Raw genomic sequence first — 27,424 nt, 5'->3', positions numbered from 1 at the left:
CTGCAAGTCAGTGTTACAGTGTAATTCTTAAAACAGTTTGTGTCTATGTCACACAATAACTTTGATCATGCTGCCTGTAGCTAATAAACAACTGGGATTTAACATCAGCACAACATAACTTAGACCGAGGGGTTGTTGTTATTGCTTCCTGGAAAAGCAACAGACCCATTAGAGCTGTCAGTAGCTTGTGTCTGACATGACATATTAATTACTATATAATCAGACTTTCCTTTTAAAATATTTTTAATGGCTGGAACGTTTAATGAACCTGCAGCATCTATGTGTCCTTTTAGAAATACAAATTAGACATCCGACAGAAATGAGAAAGTAAAAATTAGTGTTTATTTTAGGGAAGACTGATTCATAAACAAACCTTGTTTGCATTGATGTTTCACCCATAGTAAATGTGAATTGTTACAATTAATTCCACCTTTGAGAATGACAGTATAAATATTAAAAGACACCCAGCTTCAGACCTAAAGGTTTAAACCCATAAAAAGTCAAAATATCACCAAAACCCCTTTTACATGTCACTTCAGACTATTGATACCACTGAGCTTGCCTCACATTCTCATATTACTACTAGCTCAGAGTATATCATCAGCGTACATGACATGCTCGTATGGAAAGGGGCTTGATGACATTAAATGGTTTACTAGCATAAGGTTGCACAGAGTCCGCAGGGAGGGATTAGTTGCATAGGGAAGCTGTAACAGGAATCCATAGGAAATAACCTCTCAAGAAGATACATTTATGACGAATGATCTGTAATTTCAGACAGGAAGTGGGTCCCTTACCAGGGCAATGAATGAAGGCCCACTCGTAGCCCTTGTCTTTGGGGCAAGTGCCCGGATCTAGGATCATGTCCTGGGACTGGACCTGCTGGCCTTGCTTCACCGGTCTCTTCATTGGCCCCCGGTAAGAGCCCTCCATGCACAGGCCCTTCCCTGTGCTGCTGGGATCTCCACACCAACCGCACTCAGGCTGCTCCAAACATTGGGAACACGTCCGCAGGCCTGAACAGTTCTGGGCTAAAGGAGAGACGAAGGGTGAGAGACTTGTGTTAGATTTATTACCAGTATCATACTTAAAAGATTCCATGACTGTTGCACTTTTCTGATCTTTTTGAAATGGTCTAAAGGTCCCATATTATAAAAGTGATATTTCCATCTGTTTTTTTATTATAAATCAGGTCGAGATGCATTATAAATACTGTGAAAGTATCAAAACGACCAATCTAAAGAGAAATAGAAATCTCACTTTTTTACATTATGGGACCTTTAATAGAAATATTAGATGCAAATTCAAAATGTCTGTGTGCCATTTTGTGGCATTTGACCATCCCCAAGTTCAAATCTTCAGAGCTACTAGGCTTCAAATGCTTAAGACCAAAACTGTGATATTCTGCACCTTGAGATGTCCAGTCTATCCGGCAGAACAGGGTTAATACAGGTATACTCAGACAGTGTGAGAAATATAAAATGTGTTTTTTGAACGTCAAAGCATGCAAACATGTTCTAGTAAAAACTAAAAAAAACTAGTAGGAACCTGAAAATGAGCTGAATATAGGACAGTTAGACCCCAAATAGTTTTTCTTTGTATATTTTCCATTGTTAGCCGCATTACTTTTCATTAGTAGGTAGGCAGTAAACAAACAGAAAAATGCAAATTGTAACAACAAGGTCCAATGTTGCCGCAATCAAAATCCTGAAGGATGATGTTTTCAGAATTTTATTTTGTAGGATTTCAGCCTTTTTAACAGACAACTTCAGTCATTTCTTAGCCTGTAGCAGGACATGCAGATTAAGAAGCTTTCCTGTGCCCTTCACTACAAACACAAAATGGCTATCTAAGTGAGTTGTCAGCATAACTGATTTGAGAGCACATAATAAAATAATAAGCAAATGTTAAGTAGTTGATTGAGAGGGGAAAAGCCATAGAATAAGAGAGAAAATGTGTCAGCAAACAAGGACCATTGAAAAGTTTGAGCAAAGTTCAATAAGAGGCTTAAATGGGATGTGTGAAGTGGCACCTTGCTCTAAACTCAGAAATCCAAGGGAGATGCTGTTTTGGCAGTTGGGGGATGAACTTTCAGGCCACTAAATTGCTTGACAAGATTCAGCGCCGCCACTTGCCTGCCAGACAGACACTTCAAGGGAGGAAAATGCCACTACTATTTTAAGGAGACAAACATTGAGTGCTTTCACCTCAGTTTATGTCAAACAAATCTCCAGCTATCCCGCTAATGGATATGAAGCCATGACGTGAGAACAATCACTACAAAGTAAGGCCATTTAAGTTTGTTTTGACGACAGGACACAAGTGGCAGATTTCTCACTAACATTCCATTCACAGAAAAGAACCAGCTGAGGATTTTTGTCTTGCCAAAACACAAGATGTTGAAATAGACAATCTGCCGTGAAAACAAAATCCACATTGTCCACATGAATTCTGACAGATAAATCAATATGTGTGAGCATGAACAACTAAATCTGATGCCCGGAGCTGTGACATAAATTGGACGGTGGTTATGACTGGGGTCTGTATAGCAAAATACGCGTCACCTCATCCAGTCTAACCACTTTTCATCGGCCCAGCAAATATAACATGTATTCTTTGGACAACACTGTCAACTCTGGATTTATTCATGGAAGCTTTCAAGTGCATTTTAAAATGCAAAAGAGTTTCCAATAAATCCCAAATTACATTAAAGTGTTACTCTAGAAACTCAAGAAGCTCTTATTCAAGTTTGCTGTATATCCATTTTGCTGTCCAACATCTCCTGTGGTTATAGTTACTCTGATCTGTGTCTGCAGGCCGTTTCACTGCTTTCAAAGTGTTCTTGCTGGATTTCACAGAGACTATAAAGCTTATTGATCAAAAGGACAAATCACCACTTCAATATCTGTTTTTTTCTGACTGTAACTTTTAATGCACCCTGCAATCAACATGACAAATGTTGCTTTAAGTCAACAATTATCCCTCTGAGTATGTGGATTTGTACATCTATGTGCAAAGAATGTAACACAAATGCACGCATGCTTTTACTCTATCCCAGCTGCTGTCTGCACCTTAGGAAAATCACGTCTCTGGTATTACTGTTCTGCATAGACGGTGCAGCCAAGCCAGGGCCTCTTAAAATATGATTCAAATTTTTTTTTTTTTAAACACCAAAGCATACTCTGTGATGGCAGAGATACAGAATTAGTATTTGCCACTACTTGCTGATGGCTTCTACTGCTATAAATAAACAACAAATAACAAAGGGCTGGTCTCTAGTAGGCCAGAGTTGCATCTAATGACTATTTTCATAATCGGATAATCTGTAGTTTATTTTCGCAATTAATCGATTAACGTTCCGCCGATAAAATTACAGAAAATTGGGCCGGCCGGTGGAACAGTGGTTATAGCACTCGAGGCAGCAGCTGCGAGTTCGACTCCGACCTGTGGCCCTTTGCTGCATGTCTCCCCCTCTCTCTCACCCCATTTCCTGTTTGACTATTTTCTACTGAGAGCAACAAATCCCTCACAGTTTGCCTGCAGGTAATGATGCTACAGGGTATTTTATCCTACGCCTGTGGCTTTAAGTACATGTATGTAGTGTACTCTGCAAAAAGAAAGCCTCTCGATGCACCAAAAAAGAGGAGCAACGAAGTAAAGTACTTGCTGTAATTCAAGACTTAAGTGGTGATTGAAACTTTTAGAGTGAATGTGAAGGACTCAGAGTAAACAGAAAGAGAAGAAAATACAGAGAGAATTTATAAGATACCCTTCTCTGTCCTTCACGCCAAAAGGGACAAATTTATCAAGACAAATATCCAATGTGTACAGAAACGTCTCTGGGTTACCTAACACCAGCTGACACAAATGAATTTGAGACTGCCCTGTTGAGCTCCCTAAATTTGTTACTAGCTAAACTGATTTGAGATGTTTTTATGACACAACTCTGGGTATAATTCATACATAACACAGCACAACAGCACCGTCCTGAACGACTACACCGACCTTCAGGTGAGGGAGCTCTCTGATGAACTTACTGCAGCCTACCAAAACACTTTCAAGAGTTTTCCCTCTGTATGTATCCAATGTTTATTTATTTAACTTCTGGACAAGCTAACAAATGAGAATAACAAAAGAAGCATATGCGTTTTGTTGTTCAAAGATATTTTGTTTCATGTTTGAATCCAAGCTAATCTATCTACGACTGATGGGTAATCCCGTTTTTTTGCTGCAGTTTCTATTTTACTCGAGTTATCATAGTATTTAATTATCCCCAAAAGTGCTTTTATGTACTAGCATGTACAGAAATTTCAAGAAGAAATGGCTACAATGATGACAGAGCTTTGCACGTTTCTTTAATTTCAGTTTCATTATCTAATGCACAAAAGGATGACATGGACATACATTGTTTTACAATATATTCAATCTATAGTACAGTCATCTATGGAGAATAAAGACTTAGGTTCAGCCTGAAAAGAGTTTTGTTCTGTTTACTTCTGATACTTCATTCAAGGAGGGCTTTGGCCTATTAGCACTTTACAGAATGGGTCCATCACTAAATTGCATTGCAACCTACTCCTACAATGAAACTCATATAACATTACTGAATATGCAGCCATTACCACGCTAGCTTTTCTTCCCCTTCACAGAGTGAGGTTTTTTGTTATCTTTAAAAAACTGTTCCTTAATACACGACTATCTTTAAACCACTTACAGCCAGCTAATAGTAAAGATTCCATCTGCAGCTTGGTCAACAGGGAAATCTAACAGTTGGGGCGACTATATGCAAGAGTAATTGGCTATTTAAAAAAAAAAAAGCATGCAAAGCAAATCATGGGAAACGAATACCATTTTCCCCCTTACACAAACACCTTCCACTTTAAGCCGTTTTCCTCCCTTAACCTCCTTTCTGGCAGTGATGAATATCGACTGCTTACAGAAGCCAATCTTGGGAAGCTTATAGCTGGCCATCTTAATGCCACTACAGACTTCAAAGACGCCTCATCTAGATTAAGTTTACTAAAAGACACTTACCCACACAATCTCCAGTCTGCCACTCCAGACACTGGCCATAGGGAAAAGAGATGACATAGGCAGTTGAGTCGACACAGCGCTGCGCACTGCCGCACCACATACACTCCATGGCCTGGCTGGTACAGTTGGCACAATGGGTGTGCAGCGAGCAGGGCTTCTTACAGGATGGACGGCTGCTCTGATTGGGGTTTCCTGGACAGGAAAGGACAACGCAGAAGGAAAGGAAAGGATTGTCTTTTTCAAATCAGACTGTTCCTATGTAACTTTAAAAAACATATCATATTCATGTAGTATATTCACTCACCAGTAGCCTTTTCACATATGAGGCCGTGGGCAGTAGCAGTGCATGGATTGGCCCTAAGGCCAGAGACCTGAGGTTCTTCCAGGTAGGCACAGAAACCAGAGTCACTGGGCTCGCCGGGCAGCCAGCGCAGGCTGCTGTTGGTGAAGGGAGACATGTCCTCCCAACCCCAGTACGACACGTTGATTTTTCTCAGGCCCACCCAGGGAGACAGCCGCTGTGGAAACAGACAAGTCCTTTCTGCTCCATCATGCTATTTAAGAAATGGGTACTGCATTTACACCTGGGAACCAATAATACCATTAAAAGTCTACTGAAAATAATTTCACAGATATGATTACTCATTTGCCTTCAGGATACAACTTGTAATGTACAGTAATGGGAAAATGATGGAAAACGGCACGCCGAGGTTGGTTTGGTACAAACACTCATGAATACAGCAGGCATGACCAAACTAATGGTGGATGTGTAGCTGTGGCGAGATGAGAAGGTGAGAGCACAATTCATCATTTCCATTAAACATGAAGAGGCTTGAATTATGACGTTGTTTGAACAATTTATTTTTTGTTCCAAGAACAAATCATAATTTACAAGATAAATCTCATGAGCTACTCTCAACTGGTATGGACATCTCAAGGTGCAGAATATCTCAGTTTGGTAGGCTAGTAGCTCTGAAAATGTTAAATGCCACGAAATGGCACACACACATTTTGAATTTGCATCTAATATTTCCATTAAAGGTCCCATATTGTAAAAAGTAAGCTTTCCATGTCTTTGTTTTATTATCATAAAAAGGAGGTTGAGATGCTATATAGATCCTGTGAAAGTATCAAAACGCTCAATCCATTGAGAAATACACACAGCCTGTTTTCAGAAACTGTGACTTTAAACGAGCCGTCAAGACTTCTCTACAGTTGTGATTTCACAACTATACTATGTATAGGTAGAAAGGGCTGCTACAGTGCCGTTACAGTCATTACCCAGCTGCAATGACCGAGATTCCGAGAGAAGAAGACCCGGAAACACTGACCAATCAGTGCAGACTGGGCTCTTAAAGAGACAGGCACTAAAACGGAGCCTTTCAGACAGTGTGAATCCAGGTACATTCAGACAGAGAGTATGAGGCAAATAAGCATTTAAACATGTTCTAGTACAAACCCACAATATGAAAATGGACATAATATGCTTTGATATATTTGTGCTTATTAAGTATGGACTATAAAAATAAAAATGCACTAAATAAAAAGGAAAGGAATCTCTAAGAGACAACTACAAGAAAACCAGAGCCAGCTGGCGATGCTTTACATTGTGCCTACAGTCCCTGAGTCATGCAGCCCTGGTTTGTTTTATGTAAAGTAGAAAGAAGAAACTGTGATGAAGGACAAAACAATTCAAACATGGCAAAACAGAACTAAGTGAGGTGTTCATTATCACAGTGTGATTCATCAAGTGCAGTATCCCAGAACCTAGATATTGCTGTCTGCTTGTAACTGCGTCATAGTAAAAAACGAACCATATATATACAGTGGCACTGCCAAGTGGAAAACAATTGATGAAAAATGGTTGAAAGACAGGAATTACACAAGCTAAAAGCAAGTCTGCAATCAGACGAAAAACAGAGCAGTGCACAACTACAAAACTGATCAGGGGAAAATCATCTCAGAATGCATAACTCATCAGAGTTACAGACAGGTTTGACGAGCAGACAATCACTCTGTGTTCTCCTCCTTAGCTAATCACAAAGTCGTAAAACACATACCAAATCACCCGGCTTCTGAGTAGGAAGGTCACGATGTGGGATTTTGATATCACAATTATTTTTAAAGGAAGTATTACGGTTTTCCTGGTTTTTGAGATTACTAATCAGAGAATTGATTATTTAACACCATGGAAGGAAAAATACAAGCATTTTTAATCCGAACACCAGTGCTCGTTTATTGTATTTTTTCACACAATATTCTATCCCTAACCTGACGCGTCGTTGGTTTGTTACGCAGAGTCCGGCTAATCCCGACATGCCTACTACTGAGGATGCCTGAAAATATTCCTGACTGAATTTGATATAAAGTATTTACTGCAGGCATGACCCCAAAAAATGTATATTTACCTTGTCTTGTTGCTGGAGCTTCTTCAGTTCCTCAAGCACAAAGTCCACTTGTTTGGAGGTGGTGAGTGAAGCGATGTTTCCATTCAGGTTCTTGCAGTAATGTTGGGCGTTGTCATAACTCTCACGGCTGGAGTTGATCCTCAGGCAGGCCTCCCCCACCTGGCTCCATCCCTCACTGCACTGCTGGGCTGGGGAATAAAAGAAAGAGTATCATGAGAAGACGTTAGTAAATGTATTGGTCTATTGTACTCTAGCCTTTACACATGAAACTACTTTGACAAGACCTTTATTCCCTCATAATTTTTGACACATAACTTAAACATGTTAGGAAACAGCTAATTAATTACACAACCAACAGTTACGAAGCAATATTAGGACCCATGTTCGTTTTTTTTTGTTTCTACCAACTTCTGAGGGGAAATATCTCACTCTTCGTCCACTAAGTGCTATGTTCATCAACTAGTCAGCAACTTCATCCACAAATTTCTCGTTGACAACAGCTGCCATCTGTTCTTATGCTCTGTAAAGATGAGCTGCATATTCAGGTTGTTATTCTCTGTAGGTACGTCACTACGAGGAAGCCTGTCACATTGTTTTCAAACTGTTTTCACATTGTGATTTGATACAGTTATTGATGCTTTAGTTGCAGTTTATACTTTAAATCATTTGTTAAATACTGATCAAAAGGGGACACCATTCTCCAAGAAAAAAGGGCACAAGTCCAGAACATGCTCATGAAGGCAGATTGCAGGGAGTCTGCTGTCTGCCTTTTTCAGAACCCCAGGGGTTCTAAAGATATAGAAGTGTGCGTGCGTGTGTGTGTCAGATTCAGTGGATGGGTGATTTTTGGATGCCAAATTGCCTGTTCTCATATATATAAATATGGTGGGTGCTCATTTAGATCTGTGTGCAAGTGCATGTGGACGCGTGTATCTATTTTGAGTGTGCAAATTCAGCCGAGACTCCCCTTCAGGCAGAAATACACACACACTAACACACACACTTATAATTTGCCGCTCTCCCTGCTGCAACAACCCCTAAGGCGGCAAGGCTTCATGAACTGAAAATTATGGATAACGTGACAGCATCAGTCCTTCAGTTTCAGCCGGAGTCAACATTTTCGAGGGGGGGGATTAGGGGATGAGAGGTAAACTAAATACACTGCCACGCCTGATCATCAACAGCAGGATACCATCTTGAACGTAGAGCTCTGCATATACCAGATGCTGTGTTTAAGTCCCATGTACAAACCTGACCCTCTTGGCGAGCATGTGTGAGAACTGAATCCGAAGCCTTCAATAAGTGTGTTTGTGTGTATGGAAATGTATTTGGGGGGGTTCAACGTCAATCTTACCAGGCAAAGCGTGGCACTCTGACTGATTCTGGTCCCACTGACAGTTGAGATTCAGTGAGCAGCTCTTGCAGTTGGCAAGCTTGCTGCACACCTGCTCGTTCCGCACTGGACACTCAGTGAAGTTCCTCACATTCTATAGAAAAAGAGAGGACGGTGGTTAACAGAAGCTTTGAATTTAAAGTAGATCAGGAAGTGTTGAGAGAATTCATGTGAGTAAGTATCTTCCGTCTCTAAAATACAGTCCTGTTTGTGTACTATGATGTAACTGATTTAATAACTTGTGCTACAATGTTTACCATGCCGACAGTAGAACAGTATGTACTTTTCAGAACCAGAGGCACCATAATCACCAATTAAAACCTGAATTATCACTTGATTTCAACAGCGCTGATGCACAAATAGCCCCAGCTCACAAAATCTTGAAAAAAAAGTATTTTTCTGTAGCACCTTTCACACATGCACCGCAGACCTGAATTCATCTAGACATTACCCGACATGTGAGAACGCAGTCGTCTGATTCAGTTGGTCTGGGCGTCAAACACAATTCACCCTCCCAGCTCTCTATTACAAAGACTGTTTAATCTCAGAGTGAGCCCATATGTGAGTACAGTTGCTCATTCTCCAGTATATCCACTGAGAGGGAATGAGCATGTGTCTAACGTTTATATATCATGCATCGGCCAACAGCGAAGGAAAACAAACCTCCGACAGTGAAGAAGACTGCAGTGAACATGCCTAACCAGAGAGACATCAGTCATCAGACAAATTCAAAAATATGGCAAGAGTCATTGTTTATGACTAAATTAAGAAGCTCCATCTGTGTGGTTTGTCCTCCCCTCCTGCACGCTATGTGAGAATGTGTCCGATGTTGATAATCTCTTGTAATGTGCATGTGTGAAAGAGGAACTCAAGACTGCCTCTGGACTTGATTCTCTTAACATTGTCTGGGTTTCATATGTGACAACAGCTTGTGTGAGTTTTTTAAAAGACCAGAAGTGCTCTGGTGCCCCCTGCTGGACCACTCACAGAGGTACAGTTGCTGGAGGAGGAGAGGCACTTCTTGTCATCACACCACTGGCACCCGTTGGTGTTGGCTGTACAGCTGGCGCAGTCTGAGAAGCGGAAGCACCGTTCATCCACTGTGACTAAAAATATATTGAGAGAGGGACAACAGAGTGCAGTAGTGAGTAGTAGATAGAAATAGTTCCTAAGGAATAGAAAATAAACTAGTGGTCTATTATTATTACTAGTCAAAGCTAACCCCACAATAACAGTTATTTAGAATAGCTGATGTTGTCACTCTGGAGGAATAGTGTGGAAGGGCAGATAAAATATTCATTCGGGAAAAAGGGCAGAGAACTAATCAACCAGAAATGAAAGCTATGAAATGTTTTATTGTCCCTCTCACCAGCTTTAGGGGGGCAGAATGGGGCAGGAATGAGGCTTCCATTAGCCATGCTCGGTTCCCAGGGGAGACAGTGACCTCTGCTCCAGATGCAGCGGACCCCTGGACCGGCCGTCACACACCCCTCCTCTGCCAAGAAGGCCTGGCAGCTCGGGGGTCGGTAAACAAGCACATCGTTGAGCAGGACGCCGGAGAAGCCTCCAAACACAAACATGGATCTGGCAAAGGAAATGTTTGTGAACAAGAATGAGCAAAATAAAGATAAACTTATAATGGTAGTTAATAACTTAACATTTTTCAGAAGGGGAAAAATCATTATGAAAGTAATAATAACTGAGTGCAGATTCCATTTGAAAGACTCACCCATTGCTGACCACCGCAGAGTGACCAAAGCGGTTGACATCCCTGTGCAGGTCTGGTTTAGGCAGAACCCTCCACTCATCACAAGCTGAGGAAAACAGGAGACTCTACGTAAGGGACAATTGGGTTTGTCTTTTTGCTTATGACAGAGAGACAAGAGAGGGTTTTCAACAGACATTATTCAAGTAAACATCACTGGAGAGATCGCCCTTCAAACTGTGGCATGATGTTGAGAATAACATGAATCCTACCGATGTCGTAGGCAAGGAAGTCAGCAGAGAAACACTTGGCTCCGTTGCTGAGTGAAGTGTCGTTGTGTGTGTTGCCGCCAAAGATGAGCAGGGTGCCACTGAGGAGCGCAGCTGAGTGCAAGTACCGTGGAAAGCTGCTTTCTCTCAGAATGAACCTAGAACATATGGATTACAAGTGTGTCAAGGGCGAGTGTAACAAAAAAATATGTAACAAACAGTGGCAGACAGACATGAATGCATAATGAATATGTGTTGATTTACCACGTCCTGGTATTAACGTCATAGCGGTAGAGGTCATCGACAAGGCCATATTTGTTGGCAGGCAGTGCCTTATAGCCTCCATGAACATAGACACTACCGCTGGCACTGTCAAACGTGCTGCTGTGGCCGTAACCTCCCTGGGGAACGGCACCTTTGGTCTCAGGCACCAGCCACGTGTTGGATCCTGACAAAGTAACATGCAATGGAAGTTTTTAATACAGAAGAAAATGATAGGAATCAAATTACATTTTCATCCTTAATGATTTGGAGAAAGATGGCTTTTCACCTTTAAAGGTCCCATATTGTAAAATGTAAGATTTACATGTCTTTTTTTATTATAAAGCTGGATGATGTGCTATATAAATACTGGGAAATAAAAATGCTCAATCCACAGAGAAATGCACACAGCACATATTGAGATTTCAGGATTTGGGGTGTCACAACTATAGCCTACTGCAATGATGCTAACCAATCAGAGTAGACTAGGTTTTTTTCAGGAGGGGGGCCTCAAAGAGACAGGTGCTAACAATAAAGGTATATTCAAACAGACAGTATAAATAAAGTGTTTTTGATGTTTAAGCATGTTCTGGTAGAACCCCAAAAAACAAGTATGAACCTGACAATGAGCAGAATATGGGACCTTTAAAATATTCTATGTCAAAAAACAGACATGACTGGTTAGTGTCAGTGTGTTTTATGTACTTTAAACAATTTTATAGTTTTTGATTTTCTCAAAGATATCATGCGATTCAGAGGGATATACAATACAGAGCTCATAGAGTGAGAAACAGTCTCTTATAGCTGTGACTCACTCAGGTTGTACTCCTGAATGTTGCTGATGTAGCTGTAGATGGGGGAGTAGCCAAAGATGACCAGCATAATGGCCTCGCCATCGTCTAGCAGGACGCAGTGGGCCGAGTGACCCTCCACAGCATAAATCTGAGCCTGGGCCGGTGGGCCAACCACAGGGTTTCTCCGCTGCCACGTCCGACTGGGTATGTTGAAGACCCATAGCTCTTCTGTAACATTGCCCCAGCCCGCCTCCAGTTTCCCACCAAACATGTAGATATCATCCTGAAAAGAAGAGAGCTGTTTTAAACAAGCATGCACAGAAGCTGATGCATGCTGTAATAAAAGTGAAAGGAAAGGCGGTGTCAAAACATAATGATAGAAAATTGACCTTTTCAAACAAGCCCGTTTATTTGCAGCTTATAGAGCCATAAAGCTTGCTCATTATTATCATGTCAAGGGGATTACTGCACACTTACAGTACTAATCTTTTTTCTTGTAATCATGGTTATATAATCATGAGAAAGAAAGCATGTCTCTCAGCTTTGTGTTTGAAGAAATAAAGTTACTTTTATTGCTTCCTCACCCCATACCCACCCCCTGCTTGCTGCTAACACAAGGGTCTTCTAATTCCATCTGTACCCAGACAGGTTGAGACATATCTGTGTGTGTTTACCTGGTAGGAAGCAAGTGAGTGGCCGTATCTTGGCACAGGGCCACTATTGATGGGAACTGTGTTCCAGATGCCACTCTCCAAGTTGTAGCTGCAGAGCGGAGCAACAAAACATTACACTTTAATGCAACAACTTGTGCAGAACAGACACTTATTTATTACCTGCATACTACATGTAGCTTGTTCCTCTGTCAGGTAAAATGAAACTTCTTTTACCTTGTGATCATCTGATTAAATAACAAAAGGTAGCACTTTTCTTCATGCCAAATCAAGGTACTGCTTCAGTCACAGTTTATCTAGAGATTTTGCATGCTGATGAACACAGCAAAGAAATATGTCATAGCCAAAATGATCCATTGTACATCAATTAATCACCCCATATCACCTTGAAGAAAACGTATTTCTTGCATGCGTCCATAGTGAACGAAGAAGCCAAAAAAAGGAGAAAATTCTTGAATTGAAGTAATAGAGGTCGGTGTTTAGTACTGAGCATGTGACTGGATAAAAGAGACTTGATTTACACTACATGAATTGTGTTGTCTGGAAGAATTTAAGGCACATGGGGTGAGTAATTAACATCGATTTGATATTGGGGGGTGATATTGTGTTTTGTGGCATTCTCAATACAATAGGATATCTGGTCATGTCATTACACATTGGCCATTTATTTAAAATCCTTTTTGGAGTCGAGGATCCATTAATCTTCAACGATGACCAAAAAACATGGAGCCTTTCCAGTTAACTCTGAGCCAAGACATGACTCAGCATAGAAGTAAGTTCTGCATTTTCTCTGGAGAGTCATCCAAGTACACTTAATACTAAATTCTCAATCAAGCTAAGTGAATGCACCACCCATACATTGACAAGGCACACCATTGGTACCTTAACTCCTACACCTGCAAGTTTATGACAACACAAAACAGTTAGCCCTAACACTGGGTTTGGTGTTCTCAAGGGACTTGTATTGAAGATAGTATTGTGAGAAGCCACCAACACTACACTTCCTCCTTTAGTAGTTTTTTCTCAGATATGCATGTGCATTGTTTCCCACAGACTAGGTAGCAATGTGTGGTGCAGGGCCATACACCTCTTTTTGCCAGGCACCTGGTCTGGATTTAGGGGGCTCAGAAAGACACTGATGCCTTTTCTTTTGCTTTATTATCTTATTTGTTTGGTTAATCTTTAACCAGACCAGGTGCCTGAAAAAAAGAGAGAAAACAATACTGCAGCTGGACCAGAAACACTATTACTTAACACAATTTAACAAGACTGATCAGTAGGGATGTAAGGATACACTGACTGAACTATATACTGTAGGCTCGTTTCTTTTTCAAATGAAATTATTTCGGAGGTATAAACTGCAAAACAGCGCACATTTCCTTTTCTTTCTAAAAGTTAAACTGAACATATATATATATATATATATATATATATATAGAGAGAGAGAGATTTTTTTTTTAAATAACAAAAGCAATAATTGAATTAAAAAACAGAAAGTAAGGCTTCGCTTGTGTTCTTCGTTGGGAATTGACATGTTTTTTTAGAGGAATATCAGCATATTTTCAGAAGCTGAGCACATTCACAAATGAACGCGTTTACATGTACATGCATGTCCAGTTTATGAGGTTTATGGTCATATTCAGGATATGATGTTTACATGCGCACTCAGGTTATTCATATTCACCATACACATGATGAATACCATTCTGTTAGCAGAGACGATGTTTACGGAAACAAACGAGCGTCAGGAAATATGAAACATTTACTAAAGCTTATATTCCAAATAAAACAGACCAGCGCGACCTGGTGTGACTGCACCATCTTTGCACCTCTGTCTAATAAGCCCACTGGCGTAGAACATCAAAAAAGTCAAAAGTAGATAGTATATTAATTTTTCATCTCAACCAATTTGAATCTTCACGCATTTTAATCGTGTTTAATTGTCTCTTGATGGATCGTTACATCCCTAGCTCAGATTTCCGCACCAACCAGAAGTTAGAGTGAAACTGTGCACACTAAAACACTTAAATAAATAGCCTATATTTTAATATTAATACTTGTGGTCCTAGTTGTAGTTGGGTTGGTTGAAAATGCTGGGTGAGTGCGGGTCTTCTTGATAAGCGTGTGTGTGTGTGTGTATGTGTGTGTGCGCGAGAATGAAAGGGGGAGAGAGTGCTATGCGGAGATGAATGAATGGAACAATATATTTCAAAACCGCGTTGAAAAACAAACAAACCCAGAATCAATTTGTGGCGCTTGGTTTTGATTATGTGAGCAGCGCCACACATTGGTCCATGTATGGGAACCACTGATGTGAGCATTCCAAGTAACTTGGACAAACTTAAAAAAAAACTGTATTCAGAAACACACAAAAAACATTTTGCTGGTGGAAATATCAATACATTTGTGCATGCTACGCTGACTTACTTGAGAATCATCTGGAAGGAGCTGTAGTTAAAGGTATATCCGCCCACCACCCACATAACCTTCTCTTGGACCACAGCCTTATGGGAAGCTCTGGCGAGTGATGTGCCAAAGGGCTTGACGCTTGGTAGGACCCAGAAGGACTCGGTTGAAGGTACAGTTAGAGAGCAGTCTGGGCCTACAAGAGAGGATGAGAAAGAAATTCAGAATTCATTTCATGTTGAAAATAAACAGCATCTGACACATGTTTTCATTTCTCCTCAGTGAAGAGTAAAACATGCCGCTCTCGAACCTAAACAAAAGCATGACCTCTCCTTAACTGGACCTGACAGGCAGAGAGGTGTGAATATGTTAAACTGTGTGTGAATGAAGCCTGTGCTGAAAAAAAGCGCAAGTCTCTGCTAATGATGCTGTCAACTTTCATCACGTGAAAGCATTTTGATCGCCTCCAGCTGGAGGCTACATAATAACACTGTGTCACAGGGCTTATCGACATGTTACCGATCAGTATTAGGACAAAAACAACACAGCTGTTCACACTCGTCTGCTAACACATTCTCCACAAATTGACACAGGAGGAGCAGCAGCATTGTGACTGCAAAAGTGCGCTCATCGCTCAGTGTTTTGAATGTGGTGAAAGGACCAAAAAATACTTCCCTATGTATATGCCAATGCTTGTGACTTTGTTGTTTTCGTCATAATTTTACTTTCATTTTCAAATCTTTTGTTGTGATCTCTTCAAAATCAAATACATTTCAATTATGCTGACTGTGAAAATGAAAAACATCATACTATACTATCCTAGTATACTTTAAAAATTATATTATTATCTTAAAAAGTGAGATTTTAATGTCTTTTTATTACAAAGTAGGTTGAGATGCAATATAAACACTATAAAATGTATCAAGACGCTCAATTCACAGAGGAATGCACACAGCCTGTTTTCAGAAACTGTGCCTTTAAACATCAGTCATCAGGACTGATATACAGTTGTGATGTCAGAATTATACTATACAGTATATATGCGGAAGACCCGATAACACTTTTCCGGAGGTCTGCCTTAAGAGACACCTAAGGCTGTTTCAAACAGAGACTCATCTCTATAAAACAGATTCTGCATAGGAATGTAGAATCTGTAGGCAACAGGACAAAATTTGGGCAGAGGAGGCGGTCTGGTTCCTGTTTGTAGTCGGAGTAGTATTTACCACTCACGTTTGAGCAAGCTTTGGTTCCATGCAGGTAAACAGTCGGTGTGGAGAGCAAACAAACAATGCGGAACGCATTGGCTGTCGTGCAATCACAGAACCTATTTGCTATTGTCTGAAGATGAGTTAGCTTTTTGTTATTATTTATCTGCATGCATATGCAGGTATCCGTTAATAGAGACATCGTCTCTTGACTCCATTCTCACGTCTCAAGTTGCTAACCGGACGATGACTGCTGCTCAGAAGAGGAAGTCTTGGCCTGGATATCAGCTGGCTACTAATATTAGCCATTGCCCCCAGAGGCTAAATTGTCATCATAGATAGCCAATGTGTACCGAGATATGACAGAGGGTTAATACAGGTATATTCAGACAGTATGAGAAAAATACTTTGTTTTGGGGACATTTGAGCATGTAAATATGTTAATGAAACCCGTATGAGCCTGAAAATGAGCATTATATGGGACCTTCCTCTTTTGGATGTGAGAATTTGCAAACATCTGTTGGGTTTGGACAGAGCTTAAGGTTACCTTGCCAGCTGTCATTGCAGACACACAACTTCTCCCCAGTGAGGTCACAATAGCCGTGGTCGGGGCTGCCGCAGTTGTTCCTGCAGTAAGGGATGTCACAAGCCTCGCCTTTCCAGTACTTGTCACATTCACAGTACACTCTGCTGGCGGCCGAGTTACCAGGGGTGCACTTCCCATGGCCAGAGCAGTTATTGGGACAAGAGTTGATCCTGGAGGGAAGGATATTTTCATTTAACAAACACTGTATGAGCTATTTAGGCCACTCAAAGACATTTACTTGGAGGCAGAGGGAGATTGATGGGTATGATCTAGTGGTTGGCAAAGGTCACTGGTCATTAACAGTGATTGCTGCTGTAGGTTTTAGTCCAGCAGAAAAGCATCAGTACCAGCCTTTTTTAAGCTTAAATGCAGACTGCAGAAACATGTTACCATCCAGCTAATGCTAGGTGAAATAAACAGTCCACAGTAGTTAACAATAAGTTAGACATATCAGTGGAAACCCAAAAAATGTATTTAACACAGGTGATGGCCGAAAAACACAACCTCAATGGAATTGATTCCTGCTAATGTATCCCACACTACAAAAATAATCAATGTTTTATTTAATTTTATGTTTTGTTTGAAGTTAAAATGTAGTGACTGGATAACTTACGAGTAAAAGATTTCAAATCCCGTCAGGTTATAGGCAGCATCGCTGAAAAAGTGTAGTAGTGCGTAGCCTGAAGTTGTCTCAACCTCAGGAACTGTCTCATTTCCTCGTATCTCTGGAACAATGAGACCGCTGTAGAAAAATACAGAAAATTCATTGGCAACACTTTCTCACAACTTAAAAGCACTCAAGTTACAGTAGCAAGCCCATAACTCTGCTAAATCAGAATGAATGATTAAGTAAGTATGATTAAGCTACTGTATTAAAAAGACATCCATACAATTTATACCTATTTGCTGTTTTATAATCAATATAAATCTTTTAACCTTAAGTGTCAATCCACTCCGTCACACTAGAGTTTCTCACCTGAAAACAGCAACCAGGGGGGCGTATATCGAGTCCCCATCATAGACATACAAATGGTCCCAACTGCATTCTGTGGCAAAGTGGTTAAATCTTAACCGAAGAACCGCATTTGGACTGCAGAGGAAAAAATGAAACAATGGTTTAGGTTTTGAATAATCTTTTTTTCCAAGTCACTGCAGGATTCATGTTGTTTTTTCCCAAAATGTTTTAAGGACCACAGGATGACAGACATTCATTCATTCACAGTCATTTCTTTCCATCCTGGCAATAAAGTTTCCAAACAGCTCTGTCCTCACAATGACCGCAGTTGCCATGAAAATTAAAAGCACTACTAGGTACAGGGATTATTCCTCTCTCTGGATGATTGAGGAATGAAACGTAGCCGTCAATGCCAGCTCAACAGACAAACACTGAAAATGCTAGACACAGCTTTACATTATACTGTGTATGGAACAAATGTACACTTCATAAAACACAGAAGATACAAATTTACAAAAGTACTTACTAGCCCTCAATGAGCCAGGTGCACTTTGTTTTGTACTTGTAGTTGATTGGACCATCAGTGAGGTATCCCGAGGGCTCCGTCAACCTGAAAGATCAGAAGTCGGCACACTCAGCACAGAAATAATATGATGCCTCATGCAGAATGCGGAAACTCAAATGACCGAAATACAAGTAGTATTCTGAGTTAAAGCTATAAATGTAGGAGGAAACAAGAGCATCTTTGCGGATCCTTTGAGGATCTTCTTTGAGACATCAAATACATAATAAAAAACTAAATGTCTGTATATTACTGTTTGAAATCTATTCTTTTAGGTGGAGCTGGTAATCCACTAATTGGAAGATTGACTGTTCGATCCCCGGCTCCTCAGCTCCACCTCCACTCACTCCAAATTACTCCCGAAGGCTGTGCCACCGTTGTGTGAATGTGCGTCTGAATGGTTCAATCTTATGAGCTGGCGCCACCTTGCATGACAGTTTCTGCCATCAGCGCATTAATGTGTATGTGAACGCGTGAATGTGGCAAGTGGTGTAAAAGTGCCTTGAGTGGTCGGAAGACTAGAAAAGCGCTACGAGTACAAGTCAAGTATGAGTTAATTTACTATAAATTGAACATAGCTTGGTGTCAGAAAAATAAGGAGTAAGCATGTCACTTAGGCTTTTAAAATCCTCCTCAGACTCAGCCTTAGACATGTCTTGCACTTTTCCTGGTTTTTATGTCCCTGGAGCAGCCCTTCAGCAGCATGACACACAATCAGGGGTCAGATTGCACGCAGTGATCAAAAACGGTTGAAAATCATGAAGATTTTCTAGGTGCATTTTACAGTTCAGAACCGGCAGAAGCACTATTACTTGTAACAGAAATCAAGATATAATGATAAACAGCATCTGAAAGTGCACTGAGAAGAGGGTTGTGTAAAAAACAATTCCTTGTTAAACACCCAGATCTTTACAAGGCGGTTCTCTTGTCCTGTGTCAAGTCTTACTGTAACTGATAAATACTGTAAATCCAAATGGCAGACATTAAATTCAATTCTCAGGATCCAAAGTAAGAAGCCAAAAAAAGCAGGGTTACTCCTTGTCAACTAAATCATTCAACCATCTGCCTCTTTACAAAGATGAAGACATACTTTCCCAATCAATTCAATTGTTTCACTCTGTTTTAATTACATACACAGGCCTGAAATACACACGAAGGGATGTCAGAGGGAGGGAGCTGTCTGTGGAAAAGCGCACGGAGCCGTTGGGGGTGTGATGCCTTGCTCAGCGGCACCTCAGCAGTGCCCAGGATGTGAACTGACACCTCTGCAGCTACCTGTCCCTCTCCAAACTTGGTCCGTACATGGGACTTTAACTGGCGACCTTCCAGCTCCCAAGCTCTTTTCTACAAGCCTCAAGTCTGACACTTTTCAACGAAGCAGTCTTCGCGTGAAAGCCCACAGTTATGTTTCACTCACAACGATAGATGACTTTAAATGGACATTTATTATTGTATCGAATCAGAAGAAGTTAGAGTTTTACATATCCCAGTAACCATTTAAAATGTGTGATCAATGATTTAAGACAGTTTACCTAAAACTACTTTCGGTGGTGTATTTTGTGTTTTACAACAGATTGGGTTTTGATAAAACTCATTTGTCAAAGTTCGGAAAAATATTTTATCAATCCACAAAATTAGTATTTGCCAGTTTAAAAAGGCCCGTCCTTGAAAGACTGAGAGCCCTTGTTGCTTTATTTGAAAGCTTCACAATAGTGGGGGCTCTCGTGGGTGGTCTGAGTAACAGGAACTGAACTGTAGTGCTTTTTTATGTTCCTGACAGTTGCTTTAGATGCATTGCATGATATACGATTACAGTTCGGAGGTTTTGAAAAGATAATGGCCTAAAGATGGGTTATAATCTCATAAAGATGCAATGGTATGCATATGACATGATCGTGACACGAATCTTCAAAAAACATTTCCCCAAATAACATTTTGTTTTTGTTGACTGCTCACATCGCAAAAGCATGTATCATAATAGCTATGTTTGAGGTGTATCTACAGATTGAGAGTGTTTATGTAAAGTCTATTGAAAAAGGCAAACACTTGTGATAAACACCCAGTAACATGTAACCAGCAATGAGTTAGGGCGGTGTAGACATCCAAGAATGATGAATTTTTCATGCAGCCCTGTGGACTTCCCAAGGAAATACTATCCTGTGCAAGAGTCTGTCTCTAAACGTTCCAAGACTGTGTGTTCCTGCCGTCAACGCCACTGTGACGTTACATCATTCTCCATTTAAAATGACGCATTGTAAACAAGAAAATTAATCTGCGATGCAGACTTAAACTTTCGATATAGGATTTCACACTTATTATGAAGGGAAGTCACAATTTGTTTATGCAGCAATGATTGAGCAACTGCTTATGTATTAACAATGGTCCAACATAGAAGCAAAACGTTAAATTCTCACATTTCAGTGGCTTGTCTCTAGGTGATGGCGAGGTTGTTTCCTGACAACCTGCCTGATAACAACCCATACAAAACCTCAGACACTTTAGGAGCAATGGTAATTACTGTGATCAAAGCAACTCTGTAGCGGAGTGCACCTCAAGACTCACACTCAAGATTATTATTATATAGAAGGAAAATGTTTATTCTTCTCTCACTTGCCATTATTTCTGTGTCTTTTCCTAACTACTACCTATGTGCATACAAACCACAACTCTCTGCACCTATAGGATGGTCGACATGGCATTTACCTGTGCTGATGAACAGCCATATTCTTCCAATTTAGGAACAATAGACACCGTCACCATATAGGCTGCAAGGCAGATGCAAAATAAGTTGCAGATGTTTCCTCAAAGCCACTCATTTTTCTGACAAAAGCTACAGGAATTTAGTTCTTTAAGGGTTTTTCTGGAATCAATGTAGATGCACCAGGCTGTATGTCAACATAGCAGTTACAGTTAGTCTTGGTTTTCTGTTCCATGCTCAAATACAGATTGGATTGTCCAGGATAATGGCCCTCATTCCTTTACTCATCAATAAAAGGCAAGTAGGTAATACATGCCTATATCTCCACAGATATTTCACAACCACCTACTGAAGGACTGAGAGAGGCGACAGGCACAGGAGAAACTGTCACGACACGATCAATCAATTTGTAATTTCAGCTAAATCGAAATCTTTTTGAGTAAATGTTTACAACTTTGAAACAAAAATACCAAATGTTGTTCCACTCTCTTAACAGCAAAGATTTGCTGAGTTTATTTGCCTTTTGTGATACTAAACTAAATATCTTGTAGTTTTGTAAATTACATTTTATAGGCCAAATGATCAATCAAGGAAATAATCGCTAAATTAAATGGGTTGAAATGAATTACTGAAATCACACAAAAATAATGAATTTGGTTCCCCATGATTAAGCCTGTGAATGTTCTCATTTGTCCAGGTCATCGTTATCCCCAAAGCAATTTCAGTCAAAAGCAGTCCCATCCTGGTCAGATGCGTACACGAACTGATGAAGCCTCTTGGATGAGAGGTGAAACGTCTTCCTAGACAAATAACCAAGTCCAGTTGCATTTGACTGAAATTGCTTTGGGGTTCCCCATGATTAAAACTTTGTTAGTTTTTAACCCAAATACATAGAATATCAGTCACATATTACAAATCAACTGACTTTACTACAAGACAATGAGATCTGATGTAAGTTTTAACCTCCAAGTACATGGACGTACATCACCCCTGCTGTGTTTTCATATAATGCGTTCTGTTTTTGGTTTTAATGCTGCATTGCATATTCAAGCTATTTACAGTTTTTCAAATACTGCTGGTACTGTTAATAATTCAGCCACTTCATTGCCATTTGTGTCTTCATATTTGCCCTACTATTAATTGCGGTCGACTTGTTTCCAGATCATAATAAATGCTTTTCATTATAGCTGCAACTCATCTCCTAAAAACCTGGGTGCACACAGGTCAGTTTGCTCTACTGACACAGCTGTTTGATGGAAAACAGAGATGAAAATATGTGCATGGCCACTTACTTGAACCTCCCTTGGCAATGCTGGCACTGGTCTCCAACCCATCCTCGATCACAGATGCAGGATCCGTTGATACATTTTCCAGAGAGACAATTCTTGTCACACGGTTTCGCCGGGGAGGCGTGAGTGAACAGCACAAAGTAAAACAAAACATAGACCACCAAGTATCTGTTGATGCCCCGCAGATCGCTGTGGGTGGCTAGTTTGGGTCCAAAAAGAAAGAGTTCAGTCTTACATTTCCCCCCAGCATCCATTTTTTTTGCCAGGGTCGACCAAGCCGAGTAAAAGACCGTGGCCTTTAGGTCTGCTTTGGGAGAAAGCCTCGGCTACTCAGGCTGTTTCAATTATAACAAGCAAGTCCTGCATATTCCTTGAGTGTTAGGCATACTCGGATTCAGACTGCAAAGCCAGTGGTTAAGTAGATGTTACGTTAGTGTTTTTAAAGGCTCCTTGTTTAACCGTATGCATAGATTTGAAGTGGGAGGAATTCCCTTCACTACCTCCTGTTGGAAGAACCTACCAAAAAAAGCCAATTAAGCAGCTAACTCGTGAATACTGTGAGTATATAACACATGATTTGTTAGCCTGTGTAGCTTATTTGCAGTTTGGCCTCTTGCTCGGTAATGTAACGTTACTGCATTGATTCACTCTCTTCCAAATGCCCTTATTTCAGCAGCCATTTTAACGCGTAAACAATCCTTCAGACTGAAACAGGGATGTAACATTGTAACATGCGACGGTCCTTCCACAAACCGGTGCAAAGTAGCCGTTTCTTTGCCACAGAAGAACAAAGGGGTTGCGGTGTTTCTAGCCCCGGACCCAGTGCTGCGAAGGCTGCCGCAGTCAACATGGATGTGGTGTGATGTTGGGGGACTGGAAAAGCTATTCTCGCCGACTAGGGGGGCATTTAGCAAAATACTTTGAACTGTTGTTGGTCCTAGTGGTCTAATTCCCACGGAAATTTCAGCACCTTCAAACGTAGACCTCGTTTCCAGTAGTGTGTGGTGGTGTCTTCTTGTATCCCAGTTGGAAAAAAGCACCGCTGTTGCTCTCAAAACATGACAAGAAACTGGCAGCGATGGGTTTGCTAGCGCAGCGACAGCAGACAGTTCATCAGGTTGGAGAAAACTAAACACAAGCTGCGCATGCGTATCGGAAACGGGTTTTACTTAAAGGTACAGTGTCCAAAAAACGCCAAACTATTATATGCGGCATTTAAAAGCTGGATGTGTCGTAAGTTTTTTTTTAAGGTCGATTTCCAAATACACTCATAAAACCACGGAGCGACATTTTGTCCTTGTCCTTTGACCTTGAAATGTAAAATATCCGATATATAAGATATTTTGCTCAAGTAAAAGTAGCAATACCACAGTATAGAAATGTTTACTACAAGTCCTGCATTCAAAACTTAAAGAAGAAGAAAAATTACTTTATTTATCCCGCACGGGGAAATTGATTTTTTTAACTCTTATTATTAATCATGATACACACACAGGCCCGAAATACACACATATACAGACAGGACTTATATACATGCAACCAATGGAGAGATGTTAGAGAGGGGGCATTGCTCAACAGCACCTCGGCAGTGCCCAGGAGATGAACTGGCACCTCTCCAGCCACCAGTCCACATTCCATTCATGGTCCTCACAGGGACTTGAACCAGCGACCCTACGGTTCCCAGCCAAGTCACCTGTGGACTGAGATACTACCGCCCCACTACATGTCCTGCATTCAAAACTTAAAGAACTAAAAGAAAGTATTCATTATGCAGAATGGCCCATTTAAAATAAATACTACATATAATAGTATTGGATTATAATTCGTGATGCATTAATGCAGACCTATTCATCACTTTAATGTTGCAGCCGGTAAAAGTAGCCTGGAGCTCATTTTAATTATATTCTGCTTGGTAGCTTAATCTTTAATAATAGGCCCCATATCATCTTTTATTAGTTAATTATATGTTGTATTATAATCTGAATCTGTAAGGTAACTAATGTTGTCGAATAAATGTAGTGGAGTAAAAACTTCAATCGTTTCTTCCAAAAAGTAGTGGCGTAGAAGTATGAAGTAACAGGAAATGGAAATACTCAAGTAAAGTATGTACCTTAAAATTGCACTGAAGTAGGCTACAGTACTGTGTAATTGTATTTTGGTACATTCCACCACGGATTATCTCACAAGAAGAGGCCAGTTTGTAATTAAGATACAGCACTAATTACTTTATACTGTTTTTTCTTGTTTGGTTACACCTCCCTTAAAGTTGTACAGATAACATTTTAGAATTAGATTGTTTTACATCCGTGTAATCATTTTGGGTTTCATATATATCATTTAATTTTATTCAGGTACACGTAAACAATATCAGATTTCAAGTTTTTTCCTCTCCTTGCACATTCATTTCCATTGTTCATTTTAGGCTATACAGTAAGTTTGATTTCAGCCTGTCCAAATCAACGAAACTGATGCAAAACTCAAGTAACCTCGATTGTTAAATTCACATCAGTTTAACAATATATGAAAATGATTAGTGGGTGGTATATTGTGAATATTCAACATATTAAACAACACATTGCAAATATGTATATGTAAATATTATATATATGTGTTTTCTGTGCAGTTGGGGGTCAAAAGCATGCAAGCATTTAGTCAACCACAAAACAAACAACAACACACACACAAATGATGCTATTCAGTGAAATAAGTCAATGTGATGTGTTTGTTAAAATAAACATCTGTCTATCTTATATTCATCCATTTTGTATTCTTGGCTCACTGTAACCAGGGAGGTGACTGTGAGGACAGATGCAGTCTTTAGTGAGGATGGTAAAAGCTGGGATAATGTCACAAAATAGTCAGGTTGACTTGTGGTTGGGAGCCCAAGGGATAATGTTCCCTGATACAATTGCCACGCTGAAATTAATCAAAGCAGAGAGGCGGAACTTCTGAGTCTAAATTTGAAGAGCATGCAATTTACATGTCAGTTTTTATGTTAAAATGATGTTCGTATCTTACTTGAGGTCCTGGCACATCGCCGGGAATTTCAATAACTGACACTAATGATTGGGAGAAAATTCAGTGACAAGGTCAAGGAGGGACAGGCGCTTTTTAATCAAGTCTCTTATCATTCATGTGTTCGAGGAGGCCCTATTGTCAGTGTACCTTCACATCAGATGCAGCACGTATACTCTGAGAGAGCACTTATCTTTGTTTGAGATGAGGCTTGTCAGGGTGGTGCCAGCTGAGGACTCCGACGGGTCGGGGCTTTGGTGGAGTTGTATGAAGCAGCAGGACTAAGAGAAATATCTTTGTCTATCATACAGATTCAATGGCAGATGGAGCCTAGAGTAGTCTTGGGAATGAAAATGCTGAAATGATAAGATGATAATGTTTGTACTCACTATGACAGAAAAGTCATCATTAACTTTAAGTATGCAAGAATGTCACATTAACTTTGTTTATTATTTTTGGTTAGTTGAAAATATTAATTGTGCTGTCCACACTTTTACATCTACACCTGAAGGTGGCAATGTTGCACACCGACATACATGTATGGGTCCACAAATGTAAGACAGTGGGGTGCAGACTTCACCCGGAACCACAGCTTTATGGTCTGGTGCTGGAGGAACAGAGCATCCCAAAGTTTTTGTTCAGATGGCCACAGTTTTCATAGTCACAGTGAAAGAACAGCTGTTACTAATAACATTAGCAGTGGTTCTGTTATATTTATGTTTTCCAGTAAGCTGTGACAATGTGACAGTGAGCCAGCATTTACAAAACAAGGACCCTGAAACTGAATCAGCTAAATGGAATTAAGCCATTGTTGATTTGATTGTTTATACAGCGTCAAAATGTGTTCTCAGCAAAAGGCCTGTGACTGTAACCACTCCTCTGTCTTCAATTCCACCATGACACCAATTCTTGTCATGAATATCCATCTAACAGCAGTTTTTTTTATACGAGAAGGAATTTTTATTTCATTTTTAATTTCAAAATTATATAAACTAAATGGTCTATTGACATATAAGTCTCATAAGAGAGGGATCAAGCGAAATCAAAGGAAAAGCTGAGGGGAAGAAGAGAAATTCAATTTAAACCAGTATCTCCATAAACTTAAGACAATCCAGAAATACATGCTGGTGCTGGATTGCAGACACAGTCCCAACAACTAATGGAACAACTGTTAGGGCTGACACACAGAGTCATGTTTTATCATGTCACACATGGGGATCTTACTGGGATGTACAGACTTTTTCTGTTTCATAGCTGGCAGCCTTCAAATTATAAAGCAGGCAGAGGTGCTATATAAATACTGTGAAAGTATCTATATATATATTATATTATGCCACAACTATACTATAAGGGTAGAAAGTGTAGTTATAGTGCTTTTACAGTCATTCTCTGGCTGCAATTGCGGTGCAGAGACACTGAGAGCGTGGATGCAGAAGACCTGGAAATGATGACCAACCAGAGCAGACTGGGTTTTTTTTTTTCGGGAGTGGGGCTTATAGAGGAAGGCACTCGAATGGAGCATTTCAGACAGAGGGTGAATTCAGGTATATTCAGACAGCATGCTTTAACCTTTTTTTCTAACGTCAAAGCATGTATCATGTTCATCTGAATCCGATCACTGTCCACTTATATCCGATCACTGTCCACTTATATCTTTTCTGCACTACAGTTCTGTTCATACCTGTTTCAACAGTCTACTGCATGTTTACATCTTATACACCTGTTCACATGTCTGCTTACATCTGATACACGCATGTCTCTCTACATCTCACGCCGACGATGTTCTCCGTATCTAACCTGTACTAACACACTAACATCCTGACACTTGCTCTACCTGTACTAACACACTAACATCCTGACACTTATTCTAACCTGTACTAACACACTAACATCCTGACACTTATTCTAAACTGTACTAACACACTAACATCCTGACACTTATTCTAAACTGTACTAACACACTAACGTCCTGACACTTACTTTTCTCTTACACTTTATTCGTGTGTTAGGTTAAAATGTTTTTGTATAGTTGCACTGTCGTTATTTGCTGCTCTGTGTGCCCTGAATTGCCCCCCAGGACAAATAAAAATTTTGAATTGAATTGAATTGAATGTTTAAGGAGAAATCCAAAATACAAGTACAAAAATGAGCATGATGTGTTTCCTTTAAGACA

At 40.2% G+C, this 27,424-nt stretch overlaps 1 protein-coding gene across 2 annotated transcripts in view; it reads right to left on the bottom strand.

Annotated features, from left to right (window-relative positions):
* The window catches only part of atrnl1b (attractin-like 1b), a 65,217-nt gene extending 41,908 nt beyond the window's left edge, over positions 1-23,309 (bottom strand). The window contains exons 1-18 of one of the 2 annotated variants that reach the window (XM_083932739.1): positions 22,240-23,309; positions 18,214-18,297; positions 17,709-17,822; positions 17,346-17,474; positions 16,694-16,902; positions 14,963-15,137; positions 12,539-12,626; positions 11,886-12,147; positions 11,074-11,257; positions 10,813-10,967; positions 10,565-10,649; positions 10,205-10,419; positions 9,823-9,941; positions 8,797-8,929; positions 7,443-7,630; positions 5,339-5,552; positions 5,035-5,226; positions 798-1,031 (exon numbers count right to left, since the gene is read on the bottom strand). In XM_083932739.1, the coding sequence (XP_083788865.1) occupies positions 798-1,031; positions 5,035-5,226; positions 5,339-5,552; positions 7,443-7,630; positions 8,797-8,929; positions 9,823-9,941; positions 10,205-10,419; positions 10,565-10,649; positions 10,813-10,967; positions 11,074-11,257; positions 11,886-12,147; positions 12,539-12,626; positions 14,963-15,137; positions 16,694-16,902; positions 17,346-17,474; positions 17,709-17,822; positions 18,214-18,297; positions 22,240-22,490 (3,031 nt within the window). In that variant the 5' untranslated portion in view covers positions 22,491-23,309. The remainder of the gene's footprint in view (positions 1-797; positions 1,032-5,034; positions 5,227-5,338; positions 5,553-7,442; positions 7,631-8,796; positions 8,930-9,822; positions 9,942-10,204; positions 10,420-10,564; positions 10,650-10,812; positions 10,968-11,073; positions 11,258-11,885; positions 12,148-12,538; positions 12,627-14,962; positions 15,138-16,693; positions 16,903-17,345; positions 17,475-17,708; positions 17,823-18,213; positions 18,298-22,239) is intronic. The other variant, XM_083932740.1, reaches the window with a different exon arrangement.
* Between the last annotated feature and the right edge of the window lie 4,115 nt (positions 23,310-27,424).

The sequence above is a fragment of the Echiichthys vipera genome (assembly GCF_963691815.1).
Source record: "Echiichthys vipera genome assembly, chromosome: 18".
NCBI classification, from domain to species: Eukaryota; Metazoa; Chordata; class Actinopteri; order Perciformes; family Trachinidae; genus Echiichthys; species Echiichthys vipera.
Note: the sequence above shows the minus strand (reverse complement) of the source record. Positions and strands in the feature narration are given on the sequence as shown.